We start from the raw sequence: 27,239 nt of genomic DNA on the forward strand, positions 1-27,239 counted from the left end.
TTGCAGTCCAAAGGACTCTCAAGAGTCTTCTCCAACACCACAGTTCAAACGCATCAGTTCTTCAGTGCTCAGCCTTCTTCACAGTCCAACTCTCACATCCGTACGTGACTACTGGAAAAACCATAGCCTTGACTAGACGGACCTTAGTCGGCAAAGTAATATCTCTGCTTTTCAATATGCTATCTAGGTTGGTCGTAACTTTTCTTCCAAGGAGTAAGCGTCTTTTAATCTCATGGCTGCAGTCTCTATCTGCAGTGATTTTGGAGCCCCCAAAAATAAAGTCAGCCATTGTTTCCCCATCTATTTCCCATGAAGTGATGGGACCGGATGCCATGATCTTCATTTTCTGAATGTTGAGCTTTAAGCCAACTTTTTCACTCTCCTCTTTCACTTTCATCAAGAGGCTTTTTAGTTCCTCTTCCCTTTCTGCCATAAGGGTGGTGTCATCTGCATATCTGAGGTTATTGATATTTCTCCCGGCAATCTTGATTCCACCTTGTGTTTCTTCCGGCCCAGTGTTTCTCATGATGGACTCTGCATAGAAGTTAAATAAGCAGGGTGACAACATACAGCCTTGACGTACTCCTTTTCCTATTTGGAACCAGTCTGTTGTTCCATGTCCAGTTCTAACTGTTGCTTCCTGACCTGCATACAGATTTCTTAAGAGGCAGGTCAGGTGGTCTGGTATTCCCATCTCTTTTAGAATTTTCCACAGTTTATTGTGATCCACACAGTCAAAGGCTTTGGCATAGTCAATAAAGCAGAAATAGATGTTTTTCTGGAACTCTCTTGCTTTTTCCATGATCCAGCAGATGTTGGCAATTTGATCTCTGGTTCCTCTGACTATCTATCATATTGGACAGTGCAGCATATTTTCATTATCGCGGAGGATTATGTTGGATAGCACAGGTGTAAATAATAGCCGTTAAAAGATTTTCAGAATGAAAGTAAAAGTACTTAGGTTACATTTGTAAAAGGTAACTCTAGTGACCATAGAGAATTTTTTGGAAGAATATGAGGCTGGAGGCTGAAGGATGGCTTAGGTTATTATATGACCTAGCATATAATATTATATATTTTATATATATATATATATAATATGGCCTAGAAAATAAATGATGAGAAACCAAATGTAGAAAGCACTGGAAAGGAATAGGTAATGACAAATGCTAAAAAAGGAAAAGTGGTGAAACTTAGTAATCGTTTCAGTGTGAAATGAGAAAAAGGGAAGCATTCCAATGATTTATAGGTGTATCTTTGGTGACTGAGGTGATGAATTGTGGTGTTACTTACCAAGATTGGAAATATACAAAGAAAAGTTGGGAGGGGAAGATAGTGGGATATGTTGAGTTCCTGTTTTTTACTAGGTATCTGGGGAGAAACCTCTGGAGGGAAGTTACAGGATTCGATTCTTGGTTTAGGAGTAGTCAGAATATAAATGGTTTAGAAACTCCCCAAAGAAAATAAGTTTATTCATTTGAAGATGGTATGGCTCCTCGAGAAATCATCCCTCAAGAAGCATCACATTCATTACTTTGGGGAACTAATGAGGGCCTGGCCCACAGCATTACAAGCTCAGAAACAGACTTGAGCATATCTACTCTAAACCAGGTAAACTCATGTAAGCCAAGTTCACAAAACTAGCACATGATCCGAATGCCAGTTTATTAACTTAAGGGACAGATAGTATTATCACAGGGACTATTAACAGAATACTTATGTTGGCATTCTTTTCCAATAACCAAACAGACACAGAAAGCCAAATCATCAGAAGTTGCTTCATGGTGTTTTTGGACTAAAGGGAATAAGATACATCAAATAGCTGTGAAGAGTGTTGGTACTAGTCAGCCTGCTGTGTTCCTTGACCCCACAGGGAAGACCTTACCAGAGGCCTCAAGTACTAGGCCTTTGGCTCGAGTCATCTTGGCCACACATGGACCCCTGGCCCCTGTATACCTCTGTGGCTTGACTTTCTGCACTTTCATGGATGATCATCCTTTCCAGTCAGTACATTCTTCTAGATGTTTTCATAACTTGAATATGGTTACTGTCAAATATTTTTGATACCAAAAGGTATTATCTTTAAGCATCTGTACTGATCTTGCCATAGTTTTAACTCAGAAGTCTTTTAAATTTCTCCCTAGATTTTAGGGAAAGTATCACTCTAGCCTGCCTCTGCTGATGACAGATGGTAATTAAAGAATGGGTTTGCATAGTGAAAACAGATATTGAAGTGGGTCAAGGACAGCACCCTAGAAAAATATTAAATTTCAAGACAGGGAAAGAGTAACTTACAAACCAAAGGAAATGAAGAGGGAGCTGGCAGAGTGATACTCTAGAAGTCAAAGGAGGAGAGGTTTGTGAGGCAGGAGTTGGTTGACAGTGTTAAATGTAAGGTCGGATAAGAGTTGTATAAAAAGAAAAGTTTTAGGTTACAAAGTTGTGTACATATATGTATACTTAAGAGGTGTTTGGACCTTTGCTGCTAAGTCACTTCAGTCGTGTCTGACTCTGTGCGACCCCATAGACGGCAGCCCACCAGGCTCCCCTGTCCCTGGGATTCTCCAGGCAAGAACACTGGAGTAGGTTGCCATTTCCTTCTCCAATGCATGAAAGTGAAAAGTGAAAGTGAAGTTGCTCAGTAGTGTCCGACTCTTCGGGACCCCATGGACTGCAGCCTACCAGGCTCCTCTGCCCATGGGATTTTCCAGGCAAGAGTACTGGAGTGGGGTGCCATTGCCTTCTCCGTTTGGACCTTTAGTCAACATGTATTAAGAGACAGATAAAATAGGTCTGCTGAATTCAGTAGGCTTGGTAGGTTCTTATTTCTGATTTCATTTGGCTTCTTATATGGTGATCTGTGAAAAAGCTAAAACCTTCATGGATTAACTAGAATAAAGGCTTCTGAGACTCAACCTCATTTCTTTGATAGAATTTCTATACTTATAGATTAGATAGCTTTAATCTGTGTGAATTTGTAAAGATAAAAAAAAATAAGGGATGAAGTGAATAATCAGCTGCAGGTTAGTGGCTGTTGAATAATCATACCCAAAGGATTCAGACTAATCATCATTTTAACCCTCTATGTAGGTTTCTAGAAATTGTCTCAGGATTGTACCTCTCAGTGCTTCCTACACTTTATTTTTAAGCTAATGAATTGAGAGAAATAATCTTAGCATAATTTAAAATCAAACACCAAAGCCAAATCAAAGTTTGAACCATTAAAATTGAAAACCATATCCACTGTTCTTTTAGGATCAGATAGTTGTAACATGACTATGGCAAGTTCTTTTTCAACTTCTCAGTGATTTTCTGTTGTTTTGACCTTTTAAAGCTTGTGGACTTCTTGGGAATGGGCAGAAGTTTCTTTTGGGATAACGGGAATGTTGTAAAATGAAGTTATGGTGATGGTTACACAACTCTAAATTTAGTAGAAATTATCGGATTTTATAGTAAATTATTTCAGTGTTGCTGTTTTTAAAAATACCCATGGGACACCTGTACATCTTTAACTCTTTGTATGTATGTGTCACAGTACTGTCATGTGGAAAGGAAATGGTTTTAAAGTAAATCTAAAAAATTATGATTTAAAGTAGCCTCTGTATTTTTAAACAGATGTGATCCTCAAGAAAGTGAAATGGAAAAGAGTGGTCACAAGAAATACAATTGTAAAAAGGAATTTTCTTACGGTGGTACATACCTATCACTAGAAAAGAAAAAGGCTGACATTTCTGTCCTAACTAATGAAGCCCCACTGACTTCTTCACAATGGGAAAACAGTGACATGGATTTGGAAGCTGACTCCCAGCCACAGAAAGAGGTTGTTGCAGCAACACTCCCTAAAACCATTGCTGCTCTACCTCAGGTGGGATCTAGCCCTGATGTGATCATTGAAGAAATTATTGAAGAAGAAGAAAACCTGGAAAGTGAGTAAAAATACAAAAACAGGGAAACAATAAATCATGTCTGGAATTGGAAACAAAATTAATACCTGTTTGTCCCTGACCTTAACAAACATATGTCTGTTATCTTACATCTCATTATGAGTAAAGCTGTTGATCCCATGCCAGTCCTTTCACATTTTCCAAAGTTAGGATATTTTATTATTTGAATGCAGTAATATAGCTAAACTCTAATATTTGGTTTAGTTAGTGTATTTGACTTTTTAGCATTCCACATCGTGAAGTCATGAAGTTGTTCAGTCGTGTCCGACTCTTTGTGACCCCATGGACTCTAGCCCACCAGGCTCCTCTATCCATGGAATTTTCTAGGCAAGAGTACTGGAGTGGGTTGCCATTTCCTTCTCCAGGGGATCTTCCCAACCCAGGGATCGAACCCGGGTCTCCTGCATTGCAGGCAGACGCTTTACTGTCTGAGCCACCAGGGAATCAGCATTCCACATACAAATCTCTATAAAAGATGAAAATATTATAAGTAAGTGCTGTTAGTAGAAGCAGTTTGATGACTTTGTTCTTAAATTTAAGAACAGAATATCCTAAATTTTTGTCCTGAGATGCAATCCTTTATAAAAATAAACTATCATGAATATTGGGCTTTGCTGGTGGCTCCAATGGTAAAGCGGGAGACCCGGGTAACATATAGAAGCATCTATTTGGTAACGTTTAAATGTATCTTGATTGTTTGATTAGATTTCTAGTGTTGGTGTTCTCACCATCAACATCAGTGAGATACTGCTGGGTGTAGTTATACTGTCAGTTGTCTTTAGGGCCACTTTCAAGAATCAGCTTTGGTTTTCTCCCTGCCCCCACTCCCAATCTGTTCCATTGGTTGACTTCCCAGAATGATACCAAAAAAAAAAGACAAGCTGTTTTTTCCACTATATTATTATTATCATTGCTTATCTCAGTAAGTTAAGAAAACTATTAGGACTTTGCTTGCTGATACATAAGGGTCTTAACCAATCCAGTATTTTGCCAAATTTAAGTAACAGCTTCTTATGCAGTGTGTTAAGTATGGCGTTATCAACATAATAAAACTAACACAGTTGCCTTTATTTCCTATTTTGATGAAGCATGCTTCACAGATTATTTTGTTGAGACACCTAGATATCCAACAAAGCCTCTTCAGAAAAAGTCATCTGTTTCTTTTGGATCAAAAACAGGTACTTTAACAACTCTGAACTTGAGGTAGCAGAGTTTGATGTATATAAAAATATTATGTTATATATAAATTTATATAAAGTATAAAGTTATATAAGTAACTTACTGAGAGTGAAACAGTGAGTAAAATGAATTTTATTAATAACTAAAACTTTTTTTTTTTTGCTGTGCTGCATGGCTTGTAATATCTTAGCTTCTCCACCAGGAATCGAACCCAGGCCTATGGCAGTCGGAGCTCTTAATTCCTAACCACTGGACTGCCAAAGAAATTCCCAAAACTTCTTTTTTAATGTTAAAAATCCTGGCTGTTATTGGCAAAAACATTTCTGAAATTTATAACACTTCCCTCAGCTGTCTCCCCAGTAACACATACATAGGTAAAATGACCTATTTGTTCAGTTTTTTATCTTGTATCTATACTTCAGTTCCTCCTAATCACCTTTACTAGATTTATTAGAACATCTGCATTGTTTAAAAATTAAATATATTAAATACCCTGTGACCCTTTTCCCCTAATCTACTCCTGTTCCATTTAGTCTATTCCTTCTTTCTAGAGTTTCTTTATGCATATTTGAACAAATATATATATATTATTTTTCTGACTCTTAGGTTTTGTTTTTGCACGTAAAACATAGCTTGCCATACACACTGCTGTGTTCTTTCCCTTCCTTTCTCTTTTTTCTTTCTTTTCTTCTTTTTCTGTTTTTGGCCATGCCATGCAGCACATGGGATCTTAGTTCCCTGACAAGGGATAAAACCTGTGCCCCTGGCAATGGAAGCATGGAGTCTTAACCATTGGACTGTCAGGAAAGTCCCTTAATTCCCTCCTCAACATTATACTCTGGAGATCTTTTCATATCAGTAAAAACACTTGGCTTCATTACTACTGTATGAAAAAAGTCCTTTTTATTCTACCCCACCCTTACTTCCACCAAAACATACACATCTCCCTCTAAATGCTGCTCGCTATGTTGGTTTTCCCATACATTTTTTCATACTTGGTAAGATCTAGGAGTCAAAGCAGCCATGAGCTAATTATTGGTTCCTTTAGTTTAGTGTAGTGTATATAAGATTTTTGTACCAATACTAGAAACATCATTGTCATTGGGGTTCTGAAGCTCTAATTATGTTTATGAATAAATTCTGAAGTGTTGTTGTAATGCCGTAGGTTATAGCATGTACTCTGACTCTGGTACCTAACTAACTTAGGTACTTACGTGAACTTCAATTCCACTTATTTAACATATTTTGCAAATGTTTACAGTTCAGGTTGCTAAAGAAATCATTGTGAAAGTGGAATTTATTTGTCATTTTGGTTACTATTTGGGATTTGGGTTACTCTTTTATGAGGCCTAAGTATTCTAGAGTTTGCAGTGCTACAGGACACATCCTTTTAGAAGATACTGCATTCAATTTTTGTGAATTCTTTCCTAACTTTTGGTTTATTAATGTGGTTTGAAAATTCTCATCCAGGTTCTCCAGAGCTAGTTTTTGTAAGCCATGTAATACATCCATGCCACTTCTACATTCGGAAGTACTCACAAATAAAAGATGCAACAGTATTGGAAAGGAAGGTGAATCAGTTTTGCAATAAGAATTTACACCTTGATCCTTCAGATGTTTTGGAGCTAGGTAATGAAATACTATTTCAAGTTAAAATATAAAGTTTAGTTAAATACTTGGCAACTCATGTAGACTTTTTATAATACAGATTTGATCAAGCATAAAGCTTTTGGAATTATTTAACATAAGCTAAATTTTATTTAGGTAAATAAGCTAAATATTAATTTTTTTGCTCAGAGGTATCATAGTAGTAGTATTATGGTATACAGTATACATAATTCAAATGTTTTTAATACATATCATTTGCCAAGTTTAATTGGAGTCATAGTAATTTGGAACTTGCTGTCTTTTTTTCATATTCTTTTCCATTATGGTTTATCACCAAATATTGAATATAATTGCCTGTGTTCCCACTAGGACCTTGTTGTTTATCCATTCTGTACGTGATAGTTTGTATCTGCTAACCTCAAACTCCTATTTCATCCCTCTGCCAGCCCCCCTCTTCCTTGGTAGTCACAAACCTGTTTTCTAGGTCTGTGAACCTGTTTCTGTTTCACTGAAGTTCACTTATATCATATTTTAGATTCCACATATAAGTTATATATATCATGAGGTATTTATCTTTGTCTGACTTACTTCACTTAGCATGATAATCTAATCTGACCATGTTGCTGCAAATAGCATTATTTTGATCTTTTTATGGCTGAGTAGTGTTCCATTGTATATATGTACCACATCTTCATCCATTCATCTGTTGATGGACATAAAATTGACTGTTGAGTGAAATATACACAAAAACTCCATTATGGAGTATTGTGAGATTTTTTAAATTATAAAATCCATAATGGGTTAAGTAATTTGTCTCCTTATCTCTAGAGAAAAGTATTTCTCTAAGTGTTTCTTGTAGTATGCATATCATCCCTTGCTCTCCACATGTGGATGTTGAAGATGTCATTGAACATCTGAATGAGATAGATGCAGGGCAGTGCATCTATTTCCTAGTGCCACACAGAGGGTAGCTGATAAATTTAATCAGTGCATCTTAATTTGCCATAGATTAGGCTTTCATTGGTAGCTCAGCTGATAAAGAATCTGCCTGCAATGCAGGAGACCCCGGTTTGATTCCTGGGTCGGGAAGATCTCTTGGAGAAGGGATAGGCTACCCACTCCAGTATTCATGGGCTTCCCTGGTGGCTCAGATGGTAAAGAATCCGCCTGCAATGCAGGAGACCTGGGTTTGATCTCTGGGTTGGGAAGATTCCCTGGAGGAGGGCATGGCAGCCTAATCCAGTATTCTTGCCTGGAGAATCCCCATGGGCAGAGGAACCTGGCGGGCTACAGTCCATGGGGTCGCAAAGAGTCAGACACAACTGAGTGACTAAGTACATACAGTACAGGCTTTGATTACAAATATCTTCTTTATAGTTGACTAAATATGGTTATACTCTGTAATGAAGCTGTGATTTATTAGTAGAGCATTTTCTCATTCTATTAATATCATTCAATGCCTGTATATAACTGATATCAAAAAGTACTATATTATCCGTTCAGCTTTTTTTAAAATTTTATCTGTTCAGCTTTATATTTGTTGCTGTTGTTGTTAGTCGCTAAGTCGTGTCTGACTCTTTGAGGCCTAATGGACTATAGCCTCAAGGCTCCTCTGTCCAGGCAAGAATACTGCAGTTAGTTGCCATTTTATTCTCTTAGGAGATCTTCCTGACCGAGGGATCGAACCTGCATCTCTTGCATTGGCAGGTGGATTCTTTACCATTGAGCCATCAGAGAAGCCCCAACTTTATATTAGTAGTTCTTTAAAAGTGTTGCTAATTCTCAGCTGATCTTTGTAGCTTATCAGAATATCAGAAGATTAGAATCATCATATACTTCTGATAAAATGAATAATAATTTTTAAAGTTAAAAACCGTTTTTAAGTTATGAATGTCTAAGGGAAGTATAGTGTTAAATATAGTTAAATTTTTAATGACTGCAAATAATTCTCTAAATTTAATATGTATATAAAAGAGCTCAGTTTAGTTTCAGAAAATATTCTAAGAAAGTCAAAATATCATTCTTTAAGTTGTCAAGGATAATTATTTCAAGGTAGATATACATAATTTACATAATCATTTATCTTTTGAGAAATTAGTGTTAAGGGGAGAAATGTAATTCAGTGCTTTAGCTGAATATCCTCTTGTTCCCTTTTTCTGTCTGAGCTTTTCATTATAAAGAACAACAAATGGCTTCAATAGGCTTTTATCTCATCTATTTCAACAAAGAATCATTTAAGAATATAGTTTAAATCTAAGAATATTGGTTATATAATGTATCAACATAAGAGGAGGGTTGATGAAAGTCTCAAGGCCAAGTACAAGTTTTGGTAGCACTTGAAAGGTTACCCTGTGTGCCCCTGAGGTATTCTGTTCTTACTAGCAAATGGAGAGGGGATTTTGCAGCCTCTCTCTATATGGTAAATGAACAAATCTTACCAAATTCATCTCTGATGTTAGCTCAGTTGTTAAGAGGATGGGCTCCAAGACTGCCTGGGTTCTTTTCCTCCCTCTTCTAAGTAGCCGTGTGGCTTGGGCTGGATTTGCAGCCTCTCTTTGCCTGGTTTCCTTACCTATGGACTGGAAGCAGCATATCTGTGGGGTTGTTGTGGGGAGAAGGTAAATTCAGACACAAACTACTGAGAACATTACCGAGCAGATAGTAAAAGTAAAATTTCGGGCTTCATTCTAACTTGATTTTTTTTCTGGTTATTAATTTGTAGTTCATTTGATCCCTCCATAAGGTCTTCTTCTGCTGTTAGATCTTTGGTTCAGTTTCCCCTTTTCTGAGCTCCACTGTGTATTAATTTCTTAATTTTTGCCTTACATGCTCTGCCTTTCTTGGTTTCCTTACTTTTACTCTCCTTTTACCAAGAGAAGGTCATTGCATCTTCCTTTATGCTACCTAGGTATTTTATAGATTTCAGTATGTCTGTATCTGTACATGTGTGTGTGTACATATACAAGGATAGTCTTTACTGTTACAAGTACAGTGATTGATAGTCACTTACTTACAAGTCTCCTCTCTTTTTGGTTTTTTTTTTAAAGAAAAAATTAGATTTCTTTTTATTCTTTATTTTCTTTCTGTCTTTTACAAACCCTTGTGTCAAGGGCTAACTTTGAATAGATTGCAGCAAGGGAGCTGCTCTGCTACATTGGAAACCCTGTCCCAGAAGCAGGTCATCTACAAATGGTTTAGTACCAGGTTCCTCACAAATGTGCCATGCATGACGGTTGAGAGGGTGGCCGCCTTTCCAGCCAGGCCCCATGTCCCAGGATGAAGGGCTCTCCACACTGAAACCCAGTCCTGATAGTCCCGACATGCGGTGGGGTGCACCACACCGTGCCCCAAGGGATTTGGGCTCCTCTCCTTTCTTGAGCAGGACAGTCTTACTCATCTTTATTATAGTTCGTAAAGCACAGGTCCTCAATAAAGGACTGCTGGCTTGATACTCTGTATTTTTACCTTCCTGTCTAGGTCACAAGTTTCTGTATAACAGAAACTGCCAAAATATACTACCTTTGATCCCTCTCATAGCACTGACTCAGTACTATATCACCAGTTAATAAGTTAATTAAGACTTTTTTGTGATAGAATCTAATGCACTTGTTTGTAAATTAGAGGTAATTAGATATTTTCTTTTTAAACATTGATAATCATTTGTCTCCATTATGTAGGTGCAAGAATATTTATCAACAGTATTGAAAATGGAATGTGGTGTCGAGGAACTATTACTGAATTAATTCCAATGGGAAGTAAAAGTATTAGAAAACTTAGTAGTCCAACCAAATTCTCAGTCCATGAAGTTGCACTAATACAAATATTCATGGTAGATTTTGGAAATTCTGAAGTGCTGATTGTTGCAGGGTATGTTATAAGTATTATATATTCCTTGCCTGCTTAGAAACACTTGTGATGGGGTAATACTAAAGAATAAAGAAAAATAGGAAGAGGTAGAAATAAGTTATCCTTCTTCACTTCCAAGTCATATACTTTATATTTTGCTCCAAAATTTATCTTACTCATTACTAAATTAGCAAAGTATTATACTTTATCAGTGCTACTAGATGGGGAGCTTAGAAAAAGAACATTTTGATGTTTCAAACTTAAATAATCTTCTACATTGCTTCAAAGCAGAGAATGAAGCACAAAATTTTTCTTTCTTTTAAATAAATTGTTTGTTAGTTGCCAGATGATTGAGTAAAATTTTTAATCATATTTCTTTAATTTCATTATTACATATTAAAGTGGCATAGTGTTTAGCTCATTCTAGGTGTTCAGAAATGTTTCCATTAGTCTTCTAGCAAGATAAAGCAAATTGAAAATGTTCTTGTAGTAAGGACCAGTATTAACTCTTGCATGGTCATTTTATTAAATGGTCATAACTTTATAAACAAATAAATTGCTGTTTGGATGTGTCATTATGCCTTTTAAGTTTAAACTGAATAGGTATATGAAAGATAATCCAGATAAAGGCTATTGAGATTTATTCTGTAGGTAGAAATAGTGTCTGTGGTTTTAAAAGATAGATTGAATCTATATAATGAGATAGTATGAATCAGAATATAACTTTTTAGAAGATTTAACTTAATAAGAGAATGTGTAGAAATGCATACCTTTTGTGGGCTAAGGCAAGCTTGGGCTTGAAGCATTATTTTCATTAACTATTGCTTGAATTCTTCCCAGAGTTGGTGATGCTCATGTGAGATCAGAGCACATTGCTAAGCAGCATGTCGTACTAAATGACTTATGTCTGGTTCTGAGAAAGTCTGAGCCATATATCGAAGAACTGCTGAAAGATGTCCAGCCACTAGCACATCCATGCTCACTGAAAGACATTGTTCCACAGAATTCAGTAAGTGAGACTTTGTTTGGGGGCCAAATAGTCCAATTTTAACTATGCTTTGGGGTTCAGATTACTGAATGTAGGTTCATGGCACTAGTTCACTTGTTAAATACCTTTTGCATAATAAACTATTGGTGCAAGTGAAAAAGGAATTGAACTTCCATTTCTACAATCAGAATTGATCTTAATGGGAAATTATACTGAATATGTGTGTATGAACTTAATGATGGGTGAATATCTGAGTAAACCACTAAATTTTAGAGTCAAATAAGTATGGAGAGAGAAAAAAATCTGACATGGTATGGCATATATTTCTATACATTTCTTCTCTATTTGCATGATCCTTTGCTCACTACTTATTAACTATATTGCATTCTGCTTTTTTATTATTTATGAATATTTGTTCCCCAGAAAGATTTGAAACTCCTAGAAGACAGAAACTGTGTGTAAGAATACGTGTTAAGCAGTTGTATTATTAGAAAGTCTGAAAGCAGGAGTCTGTGCCTTTGTTCATCTTTGTATTCCAGCACATAGCAAATCACCTAGCACACAGTAGGCATTCAACAAATATTTGAAAGAATGAACAAATGAATAAAGAAATAAAAGGAAACATGAAAATATTAGCACTGATGTTTTCCTCAAAATTATTTTGGTTTTGATTTTATCCTATAAAGGATAAAACATTTTTTTTTGCACTTATCTATTCTGAGTAGGTTTTACTTTTTATGTTCATAAAACCTTTATAAAATTTTTTATTTTTAAGGGGTATGTGGTTTTGACCTGTGAAATGTATACGTACTTAAAGATTCAAAGATCAGTGAAAATGATTTTTTTTTATTTTTTTCAATGGGTGAGTATTTTTCCTTATTATTTAAGTAGCATGTGCCTCGTACATTGCTAGTAATGGAAACTAAGCATCTGATGATGATTATAAATATCTAATGTATTACGTGGCTTCCATTATACTTTTAGAATTACCTTTTAGATCTCATCATTTAAGGGGGAAATTTGTATGTCAATACTTCTTTTATCTTTAAGTTTTTAATTATTATTTTCATATTAATATTCACAAGTAAAAACTAAGTCCTGAAGTGCAACAGCTTATGGTCACCTTGAGACCACGTTTATAAAATCCAAGTATGATCTGTACGTTGTACATACATAAAGACTGTCCTCCTTGGGTTTGTGGGCCCAGTTGCTTCTAAATATCTATGGTTGGTTCAGTGCCTTTGCTCAAATTTACTATTAGCTAAATCTACAATATTGTACCATTTAGACTAATTATAATTACTGAACACATTGAAATTTTACTTTTTCCATAGAGTGAAGGCTGGGGAGAAGAAGCTAAAATAGAATTTTTGAAAATGGTAAATAAGAAGGCTGTTTTAATGAAAATTTTTAAAGAAGAAGAAGGTGTGCTTATTGTAGATCTGCAGAAACCACCAACAAATAAAATAAGCAGTGATATGCCTGTGTCTCTTAGAGATGCATTAGTTTTTATGGAACTGGCAAGGTAGGTAACTTATTAAAACATAAATATCTTCAAGGTTATAGCTGTAGATCAGAATAGTAGATTTTACCTTTAAAAAACATGGGCTCTAAAGTGAACTATAACATACTCTTAAGAGGGAGCACCCAATCCTAAGCACTAGACTATCAGGGAGCACACTGTAACATATTCTTGAGAATTTAAAGATATCTCTGTCAGAGTTTTCTAAGTACAGTTGTGTGAAAACTGGATTCAGATCATTTGATTTAAGGAACTAGGGATATTAAGGTAGCTCAAAATAGAAGTTACTTGTAAGATAGTGAGCTTTTTTGTTTAGACTCTAGCTAACCTTCGGAGAAGGCAGTGGCACCCCACCCCGGTACTCTTGCCTGGGAAATCCCATGGACAGAGGAGCCTCACAGGCTACAGTCCATGGGATCACTAAAAGTTGGACATGACTGAACGACTTCACTTTCACTTTTGACTTTCATGCATTGGAGAAGGAAATGGCAACCCACTCCAGTGTTCTTGCCTGGAGAATCCCAGGGACAGAGGAGCCTGGTGGGCTTCCATCTATGGGGTCACGCAGAGTCGGACACGACTGATGTGACTTAGCAGCAGCAGCAGCTAACCTTACAAGTAGCTCCATTAGGGTTTCAAGAATTAGTGTTTAACAGTTCCCTATTTAAATTTTCTAAGCTTTGGAGTAAGATCATGATCACTACTGTATATTAATATATGAATCTAGAGTAGATACTTATATTTCTTTTCTTTCTTGTCTCTGATGAACAAAGAGATAAAAAGTAACCACAGAGATAATGGAAGATACTTTCTGTCCTGAGCAATAACAGGAGTCTGGAAGTGACCCGAGTAGATTGCATTCTGTAAAACTTAAGTAGGGTATTGTAGCTGGAAGGGGCCACAGAAATCCCTCAGCTGGCCTTCCTTGAGTCCTGCCATAGACCATGAGTATCAAGTCAACCAAAACAGTAGAAACTTTGAGTACAAAATATAGGCCAAAATTCAAAAATGCTCCAACACAAACTTAAAGGATAATTATTGAGTTTTGAGACCTGACCTCTTATTTATCCTCATTTGATAATTAAAGATAATGCCAAGAAATATTATAAATTAGAAGAGAAAGATTGGGAAAATATTCTTGGTAGATAAATCAGTATATGTGCAGGTCTTCAGATCAATTCACTGAGAGAGACCTTAGGAAAATGGCTCTTGCTTATGCTTTTAATTATGTTTTTAATTAGGTTTAGATCTCAAACACCAAGAAGTCATTCTGAAAAAAATACGACCTTACACTATCTTCCACCTATTTTGCCTAAAGAAATGACAGATGTTTCAGTTATGGTTTGTCATATAAATAGTCCTTCTGATTTCTATCTTCAGTTGGTAAGTATATAATGGTCCTTTGAGACAATGTTGTTTTTCAAATACTAAGTAAAATGTATAATGGAAATGAGTGCCCAGTATGCATTCTAGAGCAAACAGACTGCTGTCAGCCTTCCATAAATTTTAAGTTTCTTGGTAGCTGCAACTTTAAACAAGAAACTCATAGTAAATTGTGATTTATAGTAAATTGTGATTCATAGTAAATTGAAGGAAATCTTCATCCTGCAAGTTAGTGAAAATATGAAGGGGAAGGAAAATGAAGGATCCCTAATGTGTAAATATTTCTTGCTACCTTCTGAAATCTAGAAACCAGGAGAGCATATAGAACTGGCAAATCAAAATAAAATAACATCCATTTCTGATAATGTATGAAGATTTATTTATTGCTAGGTAATATTCTGAATTTGAACATTAAAATAGATTCCAGTTAAAAGCATTCCATTATCTATTTGGATATATAACTGATGGGTTTGTTTTAGATAGCTACCAGCATCCCTTTGTGTCCATGTTCTATATGAATTAATGCATTCTAAAGGCCATAATGCTTTGTGTGAATTAACTCATTAATCTTTACATCAGTCTTATGAGGAAGATAATATTACCTTCATTTAGAAGTGGAAACTCTAATCAAAGGCCTGAAGCAACTTGCAGAGGTCATGTGGCTTCAAAAGAGTAGAGCCAGGACTGAGCTGGACTCAAAGCCCGTCACCTGATCATAGGCATGTGTATATATTTCTGGGCTCTCTGTTCTGTTCCATTGATCCATATGTCTGATGTTTTACCAATACCATACAACTTTGATTACTGTTCAGTTAAGTTCAGTCAGTAAGTCATGTCTGACTCGTTGTGACCCCATGGACTGCAGCATGCCAGGCCTCCCTGTCCATCACCAACTCCCAGAGTTTACCCAAACTCATGTCCGTTGAGTCAGTGATGCCATCCAACCATCTCATCCTTTGTCGTCCCCTTCTCCTCTCGCCTTCAATCTTTCTCAGCATCAGGGTCTTTTCAGATAAGTCAGCTCTTTGTATCAGGTGGCCAAAGTATTGGAGTTTCAGCTTCAACATCAGTCTTTTCATTAATTACTGGAGCTTTGTAGTATTGTTTGAAATCTGGATGAGTTATGCCTCTTTATTTTTTTTCCTCAGGATTACTTTGGCAGTTCTGGGTATTTTAAGGTTCTATGTAAAATTTTGGATTATTGTTCTAGTTCTATGAAAACTGACATGAGTAATTTGATTGTGATTGCATTCAATCTATAGATTGTTTTGGGTAGTTTTGCCTTTTAAACTATATTCTTCCAGTCCAAGAGCATGGTATTATCTTTCCATTTCTTTGAGTCCTCTTTAATTTCCTTTATTAATACTTTATGGTTCTCAGTATATTAAGTCTTTCTCTTCCTTGGTCAAGTTTCTTGATAGCTGTATTTTTTTTGGTGCAACTTTAAAAGGTATTGTGTTTTTACATTCCCTTTCTGATATTTCATAGTTAGTGTAAAGAAATGAAACTGATTTCTGAATGTTAATCTTGTGTCCTACTGCTTTGGTGAGTTCATTTATTTTTGAACAGTTTTTTTGTGTGTGTGGTGTCCATAGGGTCTTCTATAGGATCACGTTATTTGCATATAGTGACAATTTTTAACTCTTCCCTTCCAAGTTGGGTACCTTTTGTTTCTCATCTGATTGCTGAGTGGCACACTTTTATTTACTGTGGCTTTGTAGCAAGTTTTGAAATGAGAATGTGTGAGCTGTCCAACTTTGTTCTTTTTCAAGGTTGTTTTTGAATTTTCGGGTCCCTTGAGATCTCATGTGACTTTTAGGATGAGTTTTTCTCTTTTTAAAAATTTCACTTACTTTTTTTATGGCTGTACTGGACCTTCACTGCTGTGTGTGAGCTTTTCTCTAGTTGTGGCAAGTGGGGGCTACTCTCTAGCTTTTGTGTGAGGGCTTTGTTGTGGTGGCTTCTCTTGTTGTAGACCATAGGCTCTAGGGTGTGTGAACTTCAATAGTCACAGCATACGGGCTCAGTAGTTGTGGCACACGGGCTTAGTTGCCCCACAGCATGTAAAATCTTCCCAAATCAGGGATCAAATCCATGTTCCCTGCATTAGCAAACAGATTCATAACCACTGGACCACCAGGGAAGTCTCTAGGATGAGTTTTTCTATTCTACATGAAACATCATTGGGATTCTGATAGGGATAGCTTTGAATTGTAAATTTTGGGGGGTACTGACATCCTTTTTTAAAAGATTTTATTTATGACTTTATTTGGGTCTTCATTGCTGCAAGGCTTTCTCTAGTTGCAGCAAGTGGGAGCTACTCTTTGTTGCTGTGTGCAGGCTTCTCACTGTAGTGACTTTTCTTGTTGCAGAGCATGGACTCTAGATGCATGGGCCTCCGTAGTTGCAGCTCACAGGCTCTAGAGTGCTGGCTCTAGAGTTGTGGCACATGGACTTGGTTGTTTCATGGCATTTGGGATCCTCCAAGGCCAGGATCGAATCCATGTCCCCTGCATTGGAAGGCAGATTCTTAACGACTGGACAGCCAGGGAAGCCCCGGGTATTGACATCTTAACAGTATTAAATCTTCTAGTTCATGAACATGGAAGGTTTTTCCATTTATTTTGTAGCAGTGCTGTGTACTATACAAGCGTACAAGTCTGTATCCTCAGTTTTATTTATTCCTGAGTATGTTCTTTTTATTCTGCTGTAAAATGAGTTTTCTTAATTTCCATTTGGACTGTTCATTGTTAGTGTGTAGAAATGCATGTGATTTTTTATAATCATTTTGTAGTCTACATCCTTATGTGCTTAACCGTGTCCAACTCTTTGTGGCCCCATGGGCTGTAGCCTGCCAGACTCCTCTGTCCATGGAATTCTCCAGGCAAGGATACTGGGGTGGGTTGCCATGCCTTCCTCCAGGGAATCTTCCCAACCCAGGGATCGAACCTGCATCTCTTGTCTCCTGCCTTGGCAGTCGGATTCTTTACCACTAGCTCCACCTGGGAAACCCATTTATTAGACCTGCTAATATTTTTGTGGCACCTTTAGGGTTTTTTACGTAGAAAAGAGATCATTTTCCTATTTCTTGTCAATTTGGTTGGCTTATATATATTTGCCTAGTTACTATAAATGCCTTATATATATATATTTGCCTAATTACTCTGGCTAGAACTTATAAAACTATATTAAATAGCAAACGCAAAAGCATGCATGCTTTCTTATCATTCTTATAAGAAAAGCTGTCAGTCCGTCATATACAAAATTTGCTCTTAACCACTTCAAAATATACAGTTCTGTAGTAGTCACTAACTCACATTATTGTACAGCATGCTGATCTGTAGAATTTGTTCATCTTGAAAAACTGAAACTTGGTACTCCCTGAACACTAATTGCCTGTTTCATTCTACCCCCAAACGCTAACAACCACAGTTCTACTTTCTTCTATGAATTTGACTATTTAGATATACTCATATAAGTGGAATCAAACAGTACCCTGCTTTTTAGAAGTTCAGTTTACACAAATTTCATTTTTCTGAAAAACCTACATTGCTCTTACCAAAGAAAAGTCAGCCTCTTTGCTTTACTACATTTGGCTTACAAAAGATTTCATAGGAACACTACTTTCAGATACCAGGGATACCTGTATTTGTCCTTTTGTCACTGGTTTGTTTCACTTACCATAATGCCCTCCAGGTTCATCCATGTTGTAGCATGCAATAGGACTTACTTTAAGGGTAATTAAATATTCCATTGTATGTGTATGCTACATTTTTTAATGTGTATACTACATTTTATTAATTCACTCGTCCATTGATGAACATTTGGCTTGGTTCTACCTCTTGACTATTGTAAATGATGCTGCAGTGAACATGGGTGTGACAAAACTGTAGTGTCATTTGGTTCCTTTTGTATATCTGTGTTTATTGTTACCATGAGGATTACACATAACATCCTTAAGTTATGTGTAATTATGTGTAAAAGTTATGTGTAATTAAAGTTATGTGAAACATCCTACAGAAATCTAGTCTGAATTAATATCAACTTTAACTGCACAAAACCCTACTTTTGTATAGCTCCATTTCCCTTTTAAATAATATCAATCTCAAAAATTAATCTTTGTATATCAAATACTCAATAATGTAGACTTATAATTATTTGTGTGCATTTGTCTTTTAAATCTTGTAGAAAATGAAAGTAGAGTTAGAAACCAAAGTTAATAATACTGGCTTTCATATTTGTGTGTTTATTAATCACAGATATGTATATCTTAATGTGAATTTACGTTACGCTCTAGCATCCTTTCATTTCCTTCTGAAAGACTCCCTTTAGCCTTTTTTATAAGGCAGGTCTAGTGAACTTCCTTACCTCTTGTTTATCTGTGAATGGCTTATTAGTCCCTCATTTTTGAAGGATAGTCTTGCTGGATCTATATTCTCAGTTGACAGTTCTTTCTTTAGCTCTTTTAAGTGTGTCTTCTGATTACATTTTGACCTCCAAGGTTTCTGATGAAAAATCTGCTGATCATCTTATTGATGATCCCTTATATCTGACAAGTCACTTTTCTCTTGCTGCTTTAACAGTTCTCTTTTTATGGCTATTGATGGTTTGTTCATCATGCATCTAGTGTGTCTCTCTTTGAATTTATCCTAACTTGGGTTTTTTGAGTATACTAACATGCTAAGCCTGCTATAACAAAGTCCAACAGGGAATTCCCTGGTGGTTCAGTGATTGATTAGGACTCTTCTTTCACTAGCAAGGACTGGTTTCAGTCCCTAGTTGGAGAACTAAGATCCCACAAGCTGCATGGTGCCCCCCACAAAAAATGCCACAAATAGATAGTTTTAAAAGCAAAAATGTATTGACTCCCAGTTCTGGAGTTTTTTTCAGGTTTAAGGTCAGGGTGTCGTCAGAGTTGGTTCCTTCCTTCTGAGGTTGGGGCAGGGGCGGAGATTTGTCCCATGTCTCTGGACTAGATTGGTGATTTGCTGGCAATCTTTAGCACTCCTTGGCTTCTGCTGCATCGTCACAGTCTCTGCTTCCTTCACATGGCAATCTCTCTGTGTAACTTGTCTGTCTCAGCTTTTTAATACAGACACCAGTCATATTGAATTAACTCCAGCCTAAAACTTTTATTTTAACTTGATCCTATCTGTAAAACTCTACCTCCAAATAAGGACACATTGAGGTCCTGGAGGAGGTGGTTAGAACTTTAGTATAATTTGAGGGGAGGACACAAACCAACTCATAAGCAGTCCACTCTCTGCTCTATCAAAAATTTCCTCCTCACATGCAGTCACCCCATCCCAGTGTTCCAAAAAAATCTTAATTATCTTGCATCAAGTCTAAGTCCAGAATATCGTATAAAATCACTAAATTCTGATTAGCTCAATCAGGTATAAGTAAGAATTCTTTAACTGAAGCTAGGCCAGAACTCCTCTCTATCTCTAAATCTGTGAGAATAGACAGTAAGTCCAAACCCTAGCAGGAAGAATTCCATTAGTCTTATGGCTTTAGAATAATCCTCGGTGGCTGGATGATCCGTCCTCCAGTCACCCTGGGGTGTGGCCTTTCCCCCTCTATCCTGCAGCAGCCTCATCCATTAGAACTGAGGAGTTGTCCTGACTCTGAAACACAGAAGGAGGCCCCATCCCTGGAACAGAGGAGGAGACAGCCCTGCCTTTCAGCTCTGTGTGCTCTGGGCCTGCAATAGCAGTGGCACACACTCGAGCCTCTGAATCACCTTCAAAATCACTCCTGTTTTCTTGAAACATATGTTCATGACCAGATCACTCTGTCAGCTTTGTTCATGCCTGTAGAATCTCACGAGCCCACCACCCCTCTCTGCTTCATTTCCTCTCACCTCTGTCCCCTTCAGTTCAGGCTGGCAGTGTTTCTGCTGAGATGATTGATTGGCTTCATAAATCATAACATCCATATTCCCTTCAGCAGACACTGTCCAGCCATGCCCTTGATGTTCTCTCCAGAGCTTCCTTTCTCATTTTTTGAAATACAAATAGGCTAAGAAATTTCTGAATCTTCAGATTCTGGTTCCTTCATGTTTAACAATTTATTCTTCAATTTATCTTTGTCTTCTCACATTTTATTATAAGCAGCAAGGAGAAACCAGGCTGACACTTTGACACTTTACTTAGCAATCTCTTCAGCTAAATATCCAAGTTCTCTACCTGTGTGTAACAAGAATTTCCTTTCCTCCAGTTTCCTATCATATTCCTCATTTCTCTATGAAATCTCACCAGAAGCACCTTTAGCATCCATATTCCTACCAATAATCTTTCCAGGGTAATCTGGATTTTTTTCATTCAGGTACCTCATAATTCTTCCTCTTCTTTCTGCTCATAACCCAGTTTCAAAGCTTCTCCTGTAATGTTAGGTATTTATTACAACAGTACCCTGCTTTCCCATTTCAAAATCTATATTCATTCCTTAGAGTATCATAAGAAAGTTCCACCGATTAAGTTGCTTAAACAATGTAAGTTTATTGTCTCACAGTTCTGAAGTCTGGAGGTATTGAGGTCAAGTTGTTGGTAGTGTTGGTTCTTTCTGAAGGTCATAAGTGAGAATGAATCTATTTCCCTAATTGCTGGTGGTTAGCTGGAAAATATTGGTGTTCAGTGGCTTCTGCTTCACTCCATTTTCTACCTTCACCTTTATGAGCATTCTACTGTGTGTGTGTGTGTGTGTGTGTCTTTGCCCAATTTTACTCCTTTTTTCCAGCCATGAAATTGAAAGATGCTTGCTCATAGGAAGAAAAGCTATGACAACCTAGACAGCATATTAAAAAGCAGAGACATTACTTTGCTGATAAAGGTCCGTCTAGTCAAAACTATGGTTTTTCCAGTAGTCATGTATGAATGTGAGAGGTGGACCATAAACAGAAAGCTGAGCACCAAAGAATTGATGGTTTTGAACTGTGTTGGAGAAGACTCTTGAGAGCACCTTGGACAGCAAGGAGATCAAACCAGCCAATCCTAAAGGAAATCAGTCCTGAATAGTCATTGGAAAGACTGATGGTAAAGCTGAAACTCCAGTACTTTGGCCACCTGATGCAAAGAACTGACTCATTGGAAAAAGACTGATGCTGGGAAAGATTGAAGGCAAGAGGAGAAGGGGACAACAGAGGATGAGATAGTTAGATGGCATTACTGACTTAATGGACATGAGTCTAAGCAAGCTCTGGGAGTTGGTGATGGACAGGGAAGCCTAGCATGCTGCAGTCCATGGGGTCACAAAGAATCAGACATAACTGAGTGACTGAACTGAATAAGGAAACTAGTCATACTGGATTAAGACCTACTTTCAGTTCAGTTGCTCAGTCGTGTCTGACTCTTTGCGACCCCATGGACTGAAGCATACCAGGCCTCCCTGTCCATCACCAACTCCCGGAGTTTACTCATTCATGTCCATTGAGTTGGTGTTGCCATCCAACCATCTTGTTGGAACAGAAAGATTATCTGAAGAAATAACGACCAACAACTTCCCAAATTTGATGACATTCACAAATCTACAAATCCAACCAGTTAAGTATTACAGGATGATTTACGTCTCCCCCTAAAAGATACATTGGCGCTATAACCCCCAGAAACTCAAAACATGACCTTACTTGGAGACAGTATTTATAGAGATAATCAAGTTAAAATGAGGTCATTAAAGTAGGTCAAAGAAAGGCAATACCAAAGAATGCTCAAACTACTGCACAATTGCATTCATTTCACACGCTAGTAAAGTAATGCTTAAAATTCTCCAAGCCAGGCTTCAACAATACATGAACTGTGAAATTCCAGATGTTCACTGTTTTTAGAAAAGGCTGAGGAACCAGAGGAGCCAGCATCCGTTGGATCATAGACAAAGCAAGAGAGTTCCAAAAAAACATCTATTTCTGCTTTATTGACTATGCCAAAGCCTTTGACTGTGTGGATCACAACAACCTGGAAAATACTTCAAGACATGGGAATACTAGGTCTGGTATTCCCTCTTGAGAAATCTGTATGCAGGTCAGGAAGCAACAGTTAGAACTGGACATGGAACAACAGACTGGTTCCAAATAGGAAAAGGAGCACGTCAAGGCTGTATGTTGTCACCCTGCTTATTTAACTTATATGCAGAGTACATCATGAGAAATGCTGGGCTGGATGAGCACAAGCTGGAATCAAGATTGCCAGTAGAAATACCAATAACCTCAGATATGCAGATGGCACCACCCTTATGTCAGAAAGCAAAGAACTAAAGAGCCTCTGGATGAAAGAGGAGAGTGAAAAGTTGGCTTATAGCTCAACATTCAGAAAACCAAGATCTTGGCATCTGGTCCCATCACTTCATGGGAAATAGATGTGGAAACAGTGGCAGACTTTATTTTTGTGGGCTTAAAATCACTGCAGATGGTGACTACAACCATAAAATTAAAAGATGCTTACCCCTTGGAAGAAAAGTTATGACCAACCCAGACAGCATATTAAAAAGCAGAGACATTGCCAACAAAGGTCCATATAGTCAAGGCTATGTTTTTTCCAGTGGGCATGTATGGATGTGAGAGTTGGACTATAAAGAGGGCTGAGCACAGAAGAATTGATGCTTTTGAACTGTGGTGTTGGAGAAGACTCTTGAGAGTCCCTTGGACTGCAAGAAGGTCCAACCAGTCAATCCTAAAGGAAATCAATCCTGAATATTCATTGGAAGGACTGATGTGGTGAAGCTGAAACTCCAATATTTTGGCCACCTGATGTGAAGAGCTGACTCATTTGAAGAGACCCTGATGTTGGGAAAGATTGAAGGAGGAGGAGAAGGGGACGGCAGAAGGATGAGATGGTTAGATGGCATCACCGAGTCAATGGACATGAGTTTGGGTAAATTCCGGGAGTTAGTGATGGACAAGGAGGTCTGGTATGCTGCAGTTCATGGGGTCGCAGAGAGTCGGACATGACTGAGTGACTGAACTGACCTGAACTTTGTTACTTGGAATGAGCCATGTTTTCCTATTTCTTGTATGTCTTCTGATTTCTTGTTGAAAATTAGGCATCAACTGTTATAATACAGTAAACCTCTGAAAATAAGATAGCCCCCACACACGTGCACCAATACATAACTGGATTTGTTTTAAACTGCTGAAAACTGTGGTATTTTTTCTCTTTTGAGACTTTTTCAAACTGTTCTTGTAAATACTATTGCTTGTGTGTGATCACTGAAGTGTCTGTTTTTTTAGCTTGTGTTTGGCAAATGTTTATGTTGACTTCCTTGAATGTTGAAAGCTTAATTGGGTGTTTGCTTCAATGCTATAAGCCTTAACTGTTTTCCAGAGCCCTAACAAAGTTGGTTCAGAGTTTGAGCCCTAACAAAGTTGATTCAGATGGTTTCTCGTTTTGTCAGTGTTTCTATGGGGAAATGAGAGCTTGGAGCTTCAGAGTCTGGGATTTTGTTACTGTCACTTGTCTGTTGAATATTTCAGTGATTCCATTTGAATAGCCTGTTAGTGGAAGAATATGAATACTACCTACTTAGAAATAAAGGTTTAGAAGGCTTTAAATAGTTTTAAAACTTTTTAATGAAATAACAAAAATTTCAGAAAATTTCCACTTCCATTATTATACTCACAAAAGAGAAAAACCTCATTTTTTGACCATTTGAGATGGTTTTTAAAATATTTTTTAACTTTAAGAATTGGTATTTGGAGAAATAAAGTTGTCCTTGGTTTTGTTTTACTATGTTTTAAGTAGTATAGGAACTTCAGGAACTGTGTTTTAAAATAACTAGATAAACCTGTTTAATAAAGTAAACCTCTACTGCATTACACAGTCTTTTCATAAACTCTACTGAAATTACTGATTTAAAGATTTATCAGTTCAGTTTAAAACCATTAGATGGATGGCTGATGGGAAATTGGACATTCATACATTGCCAAAGTAGCATACATGAATTACTTGATGATCACAAGGGAAACACGTAACTGTCCAGAGAAGGGATGAGAGTTGCCACCCCATTCCATAGATGAATCTTAGCTTATTAACAGTGAGTAATGCTGTCTTCTGATGTGTTGCAACTATGATGTATTCTAGCCAAAAGGTTTGGCTTGAATCCATCAAACTTGTAGATATAACTTTCTGTTTTGAGGAAATTCAGGGCATATACCCTAACTTAGTGGAGGAAGAAGGTAAATAATAGGATAACCACATAAATCCAGAAGATGAGGCATTCTACAGAAAAATAGCAGACTATCTTTAACAAGACAGGATCATTTTTAAAAGAAAACTACACTAATTTATAACACTTATTTAGATGACCAAACATAACAAGTAGTCTTAGATTGGCTACTGGGTTTGGTCAGTTCAGTTCAATCGCTCAGTCGTGTCCAACTGTTTACGACCCCATGGACTGCAGCATGCCAGGCTTCTCTGTCTATCACCAACTCTTGAAGCTTGCTCAGACTCATGTCCATCAAGTCGGTGATACCAACCATCCAACCATCTCCTTCTCTGTTGTTCTCTTCTCCTCCTGCCTTCAATCTTTTCCAGCATCAGGGTCTTTTCTAATGAGTCAGCCGTTTGCATCAGGTGTCCAAAGTATTGGAGCTTCAGCTTCAGCATCAATCCTTCCAATGAATATTCAAATGATTTCCTTTAAGATTGATTGGTTTGATCTCCTTGCAGTCCAAGGGACTCTCAAGTGTCTTTTCCAACATCACAGTTGGTCAGTTAGGGAAATATAGTATGATTTAAAAGTACTAGTAGGAGCACTTCCTGAAACAAAAAATGTGAGAATTGATAGAAAATGCAGATTATCAAATTGTATGGTATGGTATGGTCTGATTTTTGGTAAAAAAAATAACATGGAAAATGTGTTTAGAAAAAGATCTAGAAGCAAGAGTTTCTGGTGGTCTAGTAGTTAGGACTTGGTGCTTTTACTGCTGTGGGCTCAGATTGAGTCCCTCGTCAGGGAAGTAAGTTCTGACATGCTGTATGGCACAGCCAAAAAAAAGAAAAAAATCTGGAAGGATAACTTAAGATATCTGGAAGACTGTGACTTTTATAAATTTTTGTTATGTCTATATATGTTAATTTTTATATACTACTTCTGTAGCAGAATATTGGAGAAGGCAATGGCAGCCCACTCCAGTACTCTTGCCTGGAGAATCCCATGGATGGAGGAGCCTGGTGGGCTGCAGTCCATGGAGTCGCTAAGAGTCAGACACGACTGAGCGACTTCACTTTGACTTTTCACTCTCATGCATTGGAGAAGGAAATGGCAACCCACTCCAGTATTCTTGCCTGGAGAATCCCAGGGACAGGGGAGCCTGGTGGGCTGCCGTCTACAGGGTCGCACAGAGTCGGACATGACTGACGTGACTTAGCAGCAGTAGCAGAATATTTCAAACATAAATTACATGACTGCTTATGTCTTAGTCAATTCTAATATTTGATCATTTTATGAGCAATGCCTATAATATATGGAACATTTAAATTTTAAGTTTCTGTGAAACTATAATGCTGTAATCCTGCTTTAATCTCTCTTTCTTAGATAGAGAGCCTGGATTTTTTATTTCTATTAAAGGGAATTGAGGAATTCTATAAAAGTGAAGATGCAGAAAATCTGGAAATCCTCTGTCCAGTTCAAGATCAAGCCTGTGTCGCTAAATTTGAAGATGGAGTTTGGTACCGAGCAAAAGTTATTGGTAGGAAATTGCACACTGTTTCCTCAGGGAGATGTTTCATTTAAAAATTGATATCATTTGAGTCAGTACAAATTAAATCGTTAAAGTGATATTGTCTGATCTTAGAGTTTTGCTCTGTCATCTAGTTTTAGAAAGCTAGTGATAATGTTGATAGATGAACCTCTGGCTCCTTAGATTTCATTTGCTTTGACTAGGACTTTAACCATTATTTTGTTTTCTAACATTTGCCTTATTTAAGAAATAGTTCTAAGTGACCTACAACATACTCCACTCTCCACTGAAAAGACAAATACTTTTAATTCTTTTGGCTTTCTTTGTCATTTATCTGTTATTTCTTCTAAATAATATATAATACTTTGTAGATATACTTCAGTCTTAGGTAGTAAATGTATTAGATGAGTTTTAGATCTCTTTTAGCTGTTTTGTCCCCACTCTCTCCTCCACAGTTACATCACAGTTTTTAGTTAAATTCATATTCTGTGCAAGTATTTTCAGTGCTGTTCCATAAAGTATAACTTTAATTCTGAGTTGATAATTCCATCAGTTTTTCACTTTTTAAAAAAAGTTATGGCTACATTTTCCTAATAGTTTAAAATAAGTTTCTACGTTATAAGGCTTTTCATATAATGTTGGTTTGATTTTTTCTTTTGTGACAGTGAAAACATCGTTCCATCACCTGCTCCATGTAGACTGCTTGTCTTCTAGGCTTACTGCACTGTTGTTATTCTGGGGAGTTATGTCACTTGTTTTCCTAGATTCAGCTGCTAGTTTTCTGAATCCCGTTTACTCTTTAGGTTTACTCCCATGGAGCATTTTCCTCACCTCTTTACCTTACACTTAAGGTACATACGTCTTTTCAGGCTCTGCTTGAGTGCCATCTTAGGTAGTGCTGGTGTTATTCCATTTACTTTCACTTCTCCCTAGGAGCAGAGAATACCTGAACTTCTTCCATTTTGAAATTGTATTCTGTAGAAGTTTATAAATTTGAAAGTAAAAAGTTTTGTAGCACTGTAAACACATGTGCTTAGAGGGGCTAAACAGTCAAAATGAGTGTTTATAAAAAGATAGAGCTTTATTCATGCTTCA

The 27,239-nt window shown here is 37.1% G+C and overlaps 1 protein-coding gene across 1 annotated transcript in view; it reads left to right on the forward strand.

Annotated features, from left to right (window-relative positions):
- Positions 1-27,239, forward strand: part of RNF17 (ring finger protein 17) — a 115,641-nt gene that overhangs the window by 35,522 nt on the left and 52,880 nt on the right. The window contains exons 10-17 of the mRNA XM_018056328.1: positions 3,616-3,926; positions 5,033-5,122; positions 6,594-6,752; positions 10,409-10,598; positions 11,418-11,586; positions 12,900-13,090; positions 14,329-14,470; positions 26,000-26,153. Of these exons, the coding sequence (XP_017911817.1) occupies positions 3,616-3,926; positions 5,033-5,122; positions 6,594-6,752; positions 10,409-10,598; positions 11,418-11,586; positions 12,900-13,090; positions 14,329-14,470; positions 26,000-26,153 (1,406 nt within the window). The remainder of the gene's footprint in view (positions 1-3,615; positions 3,927-5,032; positions 5,123-6,593; positions 6,753-10,408; positions 10,599-11,417; positions 11,587-12,899; positions 13,091-14,328; positions 14,471-25,999; positions 26,154-27,239) is intronic.

This window comes from Capra hircus, chromosome 12, assembly GCF_001704415.2.
Source record: "Capra hircus breed San Clemente chromosome 12, ASM170441v1, whole genome shotgun sequence".
NCBI classification, from domain to species: domain Eukaryota; kingdom Metazoa; phylum Chordata; class Mammalia; order Artiodactyla; family Bovidae; genus Capra; species Capra hircus.